The following is a 12393-nucleotide window of genomic DNA, read 5'->3' on the forward strand; positions in this document are numbered from 1 at the left end:
GCGTGGAGAACAAGGTGCAGGAGCGTGGAGAACAAGGTGCAGGAGCGTGGAGAATAAGGGGCAGGTGCGTGGAGAATAAGGGGCAGGAGCGTGGAGAATAAGGGGCAGGTGCTTGGAGAACAAGGGGCAGGAGCGTGGAGAATATGGGTCAGGAGTCTGGAGAATAAGGGGCGGGAGTGTGGAGAACAAGGGGCTGGAAAATAAGGGACAGGAGCGTGGAGAAGGGTCAGGAGTCTGGAGAATAAGGGGCAGGAGCGTGGAGAATAAGGGGCAGGAGTCTGGAGAATAAGGGGCAGGAGCGTGGAGAATAAGGGGCAGGAGCGTGGAGAATAAGGGGCAGGAGCGTGGAGAATAAGGGGCAGGAGCGTGGAGAATAAGGGGCAGGAGCGTGGAGAATAAGGGGCAGGAGCGTGGAGAATAAGGGGCAGGAGCGTGGAGACTAAGGGGCAGGAGCGTGGAGAATAAGGGGCAGGAGCGTGGAGACTAAGGGGCAGGAGCGTGGAGAATAAGGGGCAGGAGCGTGGAGAATAAGGGGCAGGAGCGTGGAGAATAAGGGGCAGGAGCGTGGAGAATAAGGGGCAGGAGCGTGGAGAATAAGGGGCAGGAGCGTGGAGAATAAGGGGCAGGAGCATGGAGAATAAGGGGCAGGAGCGTGGAGAATAAGAGGCAGGAGCGTGGGGAATAAGGGGCAGGAGCGTGGAGAATAAGGGGCAGGAGTGTGGAGAATAAGGGGCAGGAGCGTGGAGAATAAAGGGCAGGAGCGTGGAGAATAAAGGGAAGGAGCGTGGAGAATAAGGGGGCAGGAGCGTGGAGAATAAGGGGGCAGGAGCGTGGAGAATAAGGGGGCAGGAGTGTGGAGAATAAGGGGCAGGAGTGTGGAGAATAAGGCGTGGAGGTAGATTTGGTGGTGGGAATTCAGTGCAGGTATATTTGACAGAGGGGGATTTAGAGCAGGTGGATTCGGTGCAGGTGGAGCAGGCGCTTAAAGGCATATGATTTCAGCTGACGGTTTGCGCACCTACGGTATGCACATGGACACAGACACGACCCTCACGGCCATGGCTTCCCCTGTACACATAGCTTTATTACTCGCTGGCATAGACAGGAGACGCTAGTCTCTGGTGTGAGGGCACCAATATGGCGCTCACAGTGTGGAGTCAGGGCAGACAAGTGGCCACCTGGAAGGCGCCGTCCGCCGTGTGTTGTGCGCTGTGATCCTGGAGCTGCGCCAGTTCATGGAAGCGCTCGCCGCACCACAGGCACTTGTAATGCTGCTCCCTGTTGTGGACGCTCTGGTGTTTGTTCAGATGTTCCCGCTGTTTGAAGCTTTTGTCGCAGGACGGGCACTTGTAGGGCTTCTCGCCCGTGTGCACCCGTCGGTGTCTCTGCAGGTCAGAGGCATACTTGAATCGCTTCTCACAGTCTGGACACTTGAGGGGTTTGTCCCTGGTGGGATCGCACCGATGCTGCACGAACTCTGAGGAGGAGAAGAATCGCCGCTCACAGGCCGTGCACCTCAGCGGCTTCTCTGTGCAGTGGGCGGACTGGTGCTTCTGCAGGGCGGAGGCGCGCTTGTAAGTCTTATGACACATGCTGCACTGGAAGGGTCGCTCTGCGCCGCTGTGCCCGCACTTGTGTCGCAGCAAGTCCTGAGCCTGGTGGAAGCCCTGCTGGCATGCATTGCATTTGAAGATGCTCTCGGCCCCGTGCGGGCTGAAGGCCGTGCTTTTATCACAGTAGCTGCAGTTGGTGGGTTCCTCGGCCTTGTGGGTGCGTCGGTGCCTCATTAGGGCATACTGCTGCTTAAAGCTCATCGGACACAGATCACAGGGGAAAGGCCGGTCCTCGCTGTGCGTCCGTTCGTGCTGCCTGAGGTCCGATGGACGCCGGAATGTCTTCTGACATGCAGCACAGCGGAAGGGCCGCTCCCCGGCTGGTGTGCATGGGTGCTGCAGTAACTGTGACGATTCCTTGAAGCGCAGCTGGCATGTCTGGCATTGGAACAGCTGCTCGCCAGAGTGAGCATACATGTGCCGCAGGAGGTGGGAGCGATGCTTGAAGCTTTTTTCACACACGGTGCACTTGTAGGGGCGCTCAGAGCTGTGTGTGCGCTTGTGGTGCACCAGGTGCGAGGACTGGCTGAAGCTCTTCTCGCACAGCGTGCACTTGTACGGCTTCTCACCGGTGTGGACGCGCTCGTGGCGGGACAGCTCTGACAAGTGCTTAAAGGGCTTGTGACACAAGGTGCAGATGAAGGGTTTGTCGCTGCAGGCTGGGCCCGGCACTGGAGGAGGGGCGCCGGGTAAGCAGGCTCTATCGGCCTCTGGAGGCTTGTATGTCTTCTCACAGATGGCACATTTTAGTGAGATACCATTGTGGGCAGTGTGGTGTTGTGCCAGGGAGGTCAGCAGAGAAAACCCCATTTTACAAACTCCACAGACAAAAGGCTTCTGCTCCACCTGTGTGCACTGGTGCTCCAGGAGGTCAGTGGCCTGGTGAAAGATCTTCAGACACTGGGTGCACTGGAAGGAGCGGTCCTGACTGGCGGAAGGCATGCATTGATGCTCCTGCGGGTTGGCCAGGTTAGTCAGGTCGTGCCCACACAGCAAACACTTGTGCAGAGGCTCAGTGGGGGGCAAAGGCGGATGAGGGATCCCAAGATCAGGCTGCACCAGAATGCCGTAAACTGCACAGCCCAATGGGTTGTCGGAAGAGGCTGGGTTGGCGATGAGATGCTGCTGCAGGGGCGGCTGCAAGGAAGAAGGAGGCGCCTGTGTAGGAGCCCAGCCCTCGGACATAATGGGGGACAGACACACGGCTTCAACCCAAAAGGCGTCAGTGTTATGGTCAGCCAGTAGTCAGGCATCCGCCGTACAAGCTCATGGCATCTTCTGGGGGAAATCTGCAAGAAAAAAAAAAGAAGTCTGAGCAGAAGCCGCAGAGGAGCCATCATAAAGTTATTACAGAACATGAAAGAGACCACTGAAAATATCTATTATCCCAGAAGGAGGAGACCAAACATATACCAGGAGCAGATGGAGATCAAACATATACCAGAAGGAGGAGGAGACCAAACATATCCCAAACATATCCCAGGATGAGACTAAACATATCCCAGGAGGAGGGTACCATACATTATATGTATTATCCCAAAAAGAAAAGGAGACCATACATATCCCCAGAGAAGGAGCATACCATAAATTATATGTATTGTCCCAGGAGGAGGAGACCAAACATATCCCAGGAAGAGGAGACCAAACATATCCCAGAAAGAGGAGACCAAACATATCCCAGGCGGAGGAGGAGACCAAACATATCCCAGGAGGAGAAACACAAAGAATAAACACAGTATGACAAACCTGCAAAAATACGCTGTTGTAAAAAATATATAATAGTAGTCAGTAAGTGCTAGTAAAAAGATAACAAAAACAGGGTATTTAGTTGATACGTTTTTTGCAAAAAACGTATAATAAGCCACTCACCAACGTCACGGTATACCCATCTCGGAGCAGTCCTATCTAATGTATTTAAAACCTGATCATGTGAATAGTACCTATATGAGCAGGATTCAGAAAGGTGCTTCCTGATGTGGGCACGCTGTGCAAGACGGCTCTTTATGTGCATGTCACACAAGAGAGGGGCGGGAATCTAAATACCGTTTTTATCATCTTTTACTAGCACTTGCTGTTTACTGTTATATATCTTTTTTACAACAGAGTATTTTTGCACGTTTGTCATACTGTGTTTTTTCTTTGTGTTTCAGTCTTTGGGTGGTGTGAACACTGTCCAACCGACCTGTTCACTTTTGTGCATGTCACATGTGTTTTAATCTATTAGTTTCTTGTTTATGCAAGGTTTGGGAGATTCCCGCCCCTCTCTTGTGGGACATGCACATAAAGAGTCATCTTGCACAGCGTGTCCACATCAGGAAGCGCCTTTCTGAATCCTGCTCATATAGGTACTGTTCACATGATCAGGTTTTAAATACATTAGATAGGACTGCTCCGAGATGGGTATACCGTGACGTGGAGGAGTGGCTTAGTATACATTTTTTGCAAAAAACGTATCAACTAAATACCCTGTTTTTGTTATCTTTTTACTAGCACTTGCTGACTACTGTTATATATATTTTTTACAACAAAGTATTTTTGGTAGGTCTCTATATTTACAGGGCACTTGACTCTAGGGATGTAAGACTTCTGCTTCAGCTATACTTACCAACCTTTTCCTGGTCTTCCTTCCCATTGATTACACAAGGCACTAAGCACTTTATTTTATAACGTATGTGGTAATGTCTGGTTGACACACCAGTCATTTCTACCTGTTTTCCTCGCTGAACATGTAATGGTCATTGGTATTTTATCTACTTTTGTTCACTATTGTGAACAAAACACAGATGCTGCCGCCACTTTTTATAACACCACAATAACAGCAACACTTGATTCGGCTGCCCCCCTCACGTACAATCAGCAGGCACAGCCCTGGCTGACCAGCCTGACCAAAGAACTGAGACGGGTTTCCAGGGCCGCTGAGCGGAGATGGAAGAGAACCCATTCTACTGAGCACTTCAGCGCATACAAGCAGTCCCTTGTCAGCTTTAAGTCCACGCTCTCTGCCGCAAAGCAAACTTACTTCGCATCTCTCATATCCTCCCTGTCTCACAACCCTAAACAGCTCTTCAACACTTTCAATTCTCTACTCCGTCCCCCTGCACCTTCTCCCCCTCCTCTCATTTCTGCCGAAGACTTTGCCTCCTTCTTTAAAGCAGAAGATCGACACGATCAGACAAAACTTTGGCCCGCAGCCCCCAATGCCCCTCTTAGCCGCTCAGCCCTGTTCTGCAAAAGCCAGCTTCTCCTCCATGACAGGTGGTCAGCTCTCCACCCTTCTGTCACGATCACACCTCACCACATGTGCCCTCGACCCACTCCCGTCTCATCTCATACCTAACTTGGCCACAGTCTTCATCCCATCTCTAACACACCTCTTCAACCTTTCACTTACAAATGGTGTCTTTCCCTCATCCTTCAAACATGCCTCAATCACACCCATCCTCAAAAAGCCCTCCCTTGATCCATCCTCTGTGTCTATCGCCCGATATCTCTTCTCCCTTACGCCTCAAAACTACTGGAACAGCATGTCCATCTTGAACTGTCCTCCCACCTCTCCTCCTGTTCCCTCTTTGACCGGTTACAATCTGGCTTCCGACCGCATCACTCAACTGAAACTGCCCTAACTAAAGTCAGTAACGACTTACTAACCGCCAAGAGCAAGCGACACTACTCTGTCCTCCTTCTCCTGGACCTGTCCTCTGCCTTCGACACCGTAGACCATTCCCTCCTGCTACAGACTCTCTCATCTCTTGGCATCACAGACTTGGCCCTATCCTGGATCTCATCATACCTAACAGACCGAACATTTAGTGTTTCCCTCTCACACACCACCTCCTCACCTCGCCCCCTGTCTGTTGGTGTTCCTCAAGGCTCAGTCCTAAGACCCCTACTATTCTCCATCTACACCTTTGGCTTGGGACAGCTCATAGAATCCTACGGTTTGCAGTATCACCTCTACGCCGATGACATGCAGATCTACCTATCTGGACCCAACCTCGCCTCCTTACTGACTGAAATCCCACAATGTCTGTCTGCTATCTCAGTCTTCTTCTCTGCTCGCATTCTCAAACTGAACATGGACAAAACTGAATTCATCATCTTTCCCCCATCTAACTCTACCCCTCCACCAGACCTATCCATCAATGTCAACGGCTGCTTTCTTTCCCCAGTCCCACACGCTCGGTGCCTTGGGGTGATCCTCGACTCTGCGCTCTCTTTAAAACCACATATCCAAGCTCTCGCCTCCTCCTGCCGCCTCAAACTCAAACATATTTCCCAGATCCGCTCATTCCTCAACCACGAAACCACAAAAACACTAGTGCATGCTCTCATCATCTCCCGCCTCGACTACTGCAACCTCCTACTTTCTGGCCTCCCCTCTAGCACTCTGGCTCCGCTCCAGTCCATCCTACACTCTGCTGCCCGACTAATTCACCTGTCTCCCTGCTATTCCCCAGCCTCCCCCTATGCCAGGCCCTTCACTGGCTTCCTATTGTCCAGAGGCTCCAATTCAAAACCCTAACCATGCAAATAAAGTCCGTGGAGCCTCATTTAAGAGTCTTAAACACGGGACTAGCCAGATCTTCCTCCAGGGAAGAAGCCAGCCAAGGGGTGGCTCCTTTTGGAAACCACCATTTCCACCATATTAAGTGGCCCTTTAAGTCAATATCCAGCTCTTTACGAGTTTACAGATATGACAAGGGAAATACCAAGGCCAGGTATCCATCCCCAGACAGCTGTTTCGGGGTGTTGCCCCTCATCAGCGTGGAGTAGGATTCTGGCTAGGTGGGAGCAATGCCTAGTAGACCAACATCACGAAACAATCACTAACCTCAGGGAGACCAGTCAAAGAAAACACTGCGGCAGCCGGCAAAGGCGCTCAATCACAGTGAAATCCTAGGTGCATTGCTCCCTGGGAAATACGAATATGCAAATAAAGTCCGTGGAGCCTCATTTAAGAGTCTGAAACACGGGACTAGCCAGATCTTCCTCCAGGGAAGGACCCAGCCAAGGGGTGGCTCCTTTTGGAAACCACCAAACCATGTTTGAGACTCTTAAATGAGGCTCCACTGACTTTATTTGCATATTTGTATTTCCCAGGGAGCATTGCACCTAGGATTTCACTGATTGAGTGCCTTTGCCGGCTGCCGCAGTGTTTTCTTTGACTGGTCTCCCTGAGGTCAGTGATTGTTTCGTGATGAAAACCCTAACCATGACATACAAAGCCATCCACAACCTGTCTCCTCCATACATCTGTGACATGGTCTCTAGGTACCTACCCGCACACAATCTTCGATCATCTCAAAATCTCCTTCTCTACTCCCCCCTTATCTCTTCTTCCCACAACCGCATACAAGACTTCTCTTGTGCTTCCCCCATACTCTGGAACTCCCTGCCGCAACACATCAGACTCCCACCATCAACGGAAACCTTCAAGAAGAACCTGAAGACCCACCTGTTCTAACAAGCCTACAGCCTGTAATGGTCCTCGGTCTACTGAACCACAGCACGACCTGCTCTCCCCTCTCCTACTGTATCCTCACCCATCCCTGTAGACTGTGAGCCCTCGCGGGCAGGGTCCCCTCTCCTTATGTACTTGTGTGTCCCTCGTCTTACACGTTTATTATACTTGTCTATATTTCCCCTTTTCACATGTAAAGCGCCATGGAATAAATGGTGCTATAGAAATGCATAATAATAATAATAATAATAATAATAATAATAATAATAATAATAATAATAATAATAATAATAATAATGTGTTAATTTTAGTAATAAACATACCTTTTTAATAATTTTTGGACTTGTACTCCACTCTCTCTCTTTGGTGTGTAATATTAGTGGCACCTGAGGCTTGTGCCGCCTGATAAGCTGGAGTGGATAAAACATGACACAGTGGGGGTACAGTAGGGGGTCCCCCATAAGGCGAGTCAGTACCTAAAACATGTAAGGCTTGAGTCTTGAACTCAGAAAACGACGACATTACAGGGTTTTGAGAAGCAAGAATACGGAGTCGGCTCTGTAGTAGCCTAGAGTCCACACCCTGTATAAATCTGCCCAGAATCTTACGCTGAGCCTCTGCAGGGGCTTGTTGAGTATCCGCTTGGCGCAGGGCCCTGAAAGCAGTCTGGAGGGCCAAAGCATAGTCTCTAAGAGTCTCTGCTGGATTCTGTCATCGCTCATAAAAACGGAGCCTGACCTCTGTTGGGGACTGTAGCTTAAGCGCCTCCTTGAGTTTGTTGAGGATCTGGTGTACACTGGTCGTCTGTAGATGGCCAGGAACGTAGTTCTTCTGCACCAGGTCCTTCAACTTGTTCCAGTAAAAGTGGTCGTTATGCACCTGTGCAGCTGCCATTTTACTTGGGTCTGCTGCGCCCTGGATTAGTGCAGATGCATTTGGGCCTCTCTGGTTTGTAACTAAATTTTTTGGAGGATTTTTTTTTCCTCTATTTGAGGATTTCATGTTCCAGTAAACGTGGTACCTGCCCGATGGGAGTGATACAAATTCAAGTGTCCTGGATATTTTCTCCCTAAAATCTGCAAAGGTATGCGGGTCTCCTCTGTAAACTGGCAGGTTGGAAGTCCCAATAAATATTGGCATCCTCGTGGGTTTAGCTGGAACAGGGGCCATGGGCACACTAACTGGTGGAACTGCCTGGGAACAAGCTGCTGGTAATGATGAAGCACTGGCAAAAAGGTTCCTCACTTGCTTTGGAGTCATACATGACTGCAAATAATCGGTGTACTGTCTCTTTAAGAAACCACAAAATGGTGCTGCAGGTCGTTGAGGACAATATAGTCTATACAGTTGCATACTAGAGAGACAGAGCGCTCCCCCTCTTAACTGGAGTGCAGGTAGCTGATAAAAATGGTTGAAACAAGCAGCTTCAGCCGATTTAGGAGACAAAACGACAAAAAGAACCTCTGCAGGCTGATGCCTCACTGAGATGAGGGAAGAATATGGAGGCACTTCCTGTATATGGGAGGCACTTCCTGTATATAGGGAGGCACTTCCTGTATATAGGGGCACTTCCTGTATATATGGGGCACTTCCTGTATAGGGGGGGCACTTCCTGTATATAGGGGCACTTCCTGTATATATGGGGCACTTCCTGTATATATGGGGCACTTCCTGTATAGGGGGGCACTTCCTGTATATAGGGAGGCACTTCCTGTATATGGGGGCACTTCCTGTATATAGGGAGGCACTTCCTGTATATGGGGGCACTTCCTGTATATAGGGAGGCACTTCCTGTATATAGGGGCACTTCCTGTATATATGGGGCACTTCCTGTATATATGGGGCACTTCCTGTATAGGGGGGCACTTCCTGTATATAGGGGGGCACTTCCTGTATATGGGGGCACTTCCTGTATATAGGGAGGCACTTCCTGTATATAGGGAGGCACTTCCTGTATATATGGGGCACTTCCTGTATAGGGAGGCACTTCCTGTATATGGGAGGCACTTCCTGTATATAGGGAGGCACTTCCTGTATATAGGGAGGCACTTCCTGTATATAGGGAGGCACTTCCTGTATATAGGGAGGCACTTCCTGTATATGGGGGGCACTTCCTGTATATGGGGGGCACTTCCTGTATATGGGGGGCACTTCCTGTCCGTCCGGCTGCTCTTCTTCCCGCCATGCTTTCGCGGGTTTTTCCTGTTTGGTGCGAACTAGCCGGTCCGGACCAGTTTTTGTAATGATGCAGGTGTTTTTGTAAACGGCTCCTATGTGTCTTCACCCAACAGTCATAACACACAGTTCAATCCAGCCAAGGAACGATCGCATTCACAGCAACAAAGGCAGCAGCTTCAACTCCACAAAAATCATGAGTACCATAAATCTTCAGGCACACAATGTGATCCTGTTCATGACGCCAAGCGAGGCTGCAGTGCCCGGGGGGGGGGACTAGATGTTCTAGGTGCCAAAACCGGCCAGTAATACAGAAATTGGGAATGTCACAGGCGGCGTTGTGGCGTGCCAGCCCTGTGTCCCTCACACTGAGCCCTTACAGCCTCTTAGTGTGTGCGTGCGCAGCTACAAGGATCAATGCTGACAAGGGTAATAACGTAATCAAAAGGGAGTCTACTGTTATGAATAGCTCACCGAGGAGGATGGCAGAAATAGGCCAGGCCACCAGGAAACCAGAAAGGTTGGTCCCTGCGCGGATTGCAGACCCCTAGTCCTAACAACACAACCAACAGTAGCCGTGGAGCGTACCTACGATGCCCTAGACGCCTCGGCACAGCCGGAGGACCAATTAAGCCTAAAGCAAGAAAGGGGAAATCTAAACTGCCTCGGAGTAGAACCCCAAAGGAATAGACAGCCCCCAACATGTATTGTCGGTGAGAAAAGATGAGGCACAAACACAGACAGAAAATAGACTGAGCAAATGATGGGGCCCAAACTGTCTGAATAGGACAGGAAAGGACAGAAAAGACATTGTCTGTAATCACGCAAAAACCCTAAAAAATCCAACACGTCTGATGTACAAAAACACTGAGGTCACACGACCTCTCCCCCGCTATATCAGCATTCTGGTGTGAACTGGCAGCAAAGCAAAAGAGACTAATATAACAGGGGACTGAACAAACTGACACAAGCTGTAACATATGGAGAGGGGTCCAGCACAGCCCCAGCAGGCAGCACGCTGAACCCTCACAGCAAAGCAGAAAGAGGCAAAACCAGACCAGATGCAAAGGATTAGCAAATGAACAACTTAACTGAAAAATGCAGGATCAAGCAGGAGACAGCAGACTTCAAAATGCACAAGAACTAATTACCAGCAACCACTGAGGGAAGCCTGCTCACTTATACCATCCCAGTCAGTAACCCCTGATTTCCAATCATCGTCGTCAAGTGGCAGACTTCTGTCAGCCCGGCCAGCTCCACTACCCGCAGTAACCACCAGAGGGAGCCCCGACTCAGAAGTCAGATCCAGAGAATTCACAACAGTCTACTGTTTTCACTCCACAGTACATAGTCCATAGCGATGGGATCACAGTCCTTCATACAAGCTGGAAATTATAGGTAGTAAGAGAGATGGTGGCCGTGACGTTTATGAAAGGAATCTTCCCTGTTAATGGCTGGAATAAAGTGATCGTCTGACTGCCGGTTATATACTGGGTTCCTATAGTCAGTCACAGCCCGTTAATGACCGGGCCAGTTTTTACAATTGTGACCACTGTCCCTTTATGAGGTGATAACTCTGGAGCTTCCATGGATCCCGGTGATTCTGACATTGTTTTCTCGTGACATATTGGACTTCATGTTAGTGGTAACATTTATTTCATGTAACTTGCTTTTATTTATGAAAAAAACGGAAATTTGGTAAAAATTTTGCAATTTTCCAACTTTGAATTTTTATGCCCTTAAATCACAGAGATACGACACAAAAAACCTGATATCTAACATTTCCCACATGTTTACTTTACATCAGCACAATTTGGGAACTAAAAAAAAGTTGACCAGCGATTTCTCATTTTTACACCATTTTATTTTTAGGGACCACATCACATTTGAAGCCACTTTGAGGGGTCTATATAATAGAAAATACCCCAAAGTGACCCCATTCTAAAAACTGCACCCCTCAAGGTGCTCAACACCACATTCAAGAAGTTTATTAACCCTTCAGGTGCTTCACAGGAATTTTTTGAATGTTTAAAAAAAAAAAAAACGAACATTTAACTTTTTTTTCACAAAAAAAAATACTTCAGGTCCAATTTTTCTTATTTTTCCCAAGGGTACCAGGAGAAATTGGACCCCAAAAGTTATTCTGCAAATTGTGCTGAGTACGCTGATATGTGGGGGGGAACCACTGTTTGGGCACCAGTTATGGTTTGCAGGTGCCATGACCCACTGGGAGAGCCCATGAGGGGCCAAAACGGCAGAACCCCCACATAAGTGACCCCATGTTACAAACTACACCTCTCAATGAATTCATCTAGGGGTGCAGTGATCATATTGACACCATGGGTGTGTCACAGAATACTACACCATTGGGCAGAGAGGACAAGATAATTACATTTTTACCACCACTTTCACACAAGAAGTGTATAAAAATGGCCTCAAAATTAGTCTCACAATTTCTACTGAACGTGGCCATACCCCATATGTGGCTGGTTCAAGTCTGTGCACATGTCAGTGTGTTTCCATGGATCGTGTGTCCGTGGGCAAAACACGCTGCCATGTCTATCTTTTAATGTCAGCACAGGCCATAAAACGTACCGCACACGTGCATACGCAGGACACACATGGATGTCATCCACGTGACACGCACCGGCGCCGGGGAAGAAGTGTTACAGTAAGCGCTGTTCCCCGGTGCTGAATACGGCTCTCATCATACTCCCCAGCTCTGTTGGTGATCGGCGCGAGCAGGAGAGAATGAGGAGCCGGCGGATGGTACTATTACTCCCATCAGCTTACCCCTGCTGCTAATAACAGGGACAGCAGGAGCGGCGGGTGGGAGGATTCATCGGCCACTCCGGCGCCGCTGTAAGTAAATACAGTTATTTAAAAAAAAACGGCGTGGGTTGCCCTCTATTTTTGATAACCAGCCAGACAAAACTCACAGCTGGGGGCTGCAACCCTCAGCTGTCAGCTTCAGCAAGGCTGGTTATCAAAAATAGAGGGGAACCCACGCCGTTTTAAAAAAAATAATTATTTAAATTATTTTAAAAAAATGGCGTGGGGTCCCCCCCATTATTGACAACCAGCCTTGCTAAAGCTGACAGCTGACGGCTGGTATTCTCAGGGTGAGACGGAGCCATGGATATT

The 12393-nt window shown here is 49.2% G+C and overlaps 1 protein-coding gene across 4 annotated transcripts in view; it reads right to left on the reverse strand.

Annotated features, from left to right (window-relative positions):
* Positions 1 to 1063: 1063 nt before the first annotated feature.
* ZNF319 (zinc finger protein 319) overlaps positions 1064 to 12393 on the reverse strand; it is a 62661-nt gene continuing 51331 nt past the window's right edge. For 3 of the 4 annotated variants that reach the window (XM_073564369.1, XM_073564370.1, XM_073564371.1), the window contains one exon: positions 1064 to 2902. In XM_073564369.1, the coding sequence (XP_073420470.1) occupies positions 1158 to 2798 (1641 nt within the window). In that variant the 5' untranslated portion in view covers positions 2799 to 2902 and the 3' untranslated portion in view covers positions 1064 to 1157. Of the gene's footprint in view, positions 2903 to 7397; positions 8601 to 12393 lie in introns of those variants that run through there. The other variant, XM_073564372.1, reaches the window with a different exon arrangement.

Source organism: Dendrobates tinctorius, unplaced genomic scaffold, assembly GCF_039654945.1.
Source record: "Dendrobates tinctorius isolate UK_male_01 unplaced genomic scaffold, ASM3965494v1 ptg000450l, whole genome shotgun sequence".
Classification (NCBI taxonomy): Eukaryota; Metazoa; Chordata; class Amphibia; order Anura; family Dendrobatidae; genus Dendrobates; species Dendrobates tinctorius.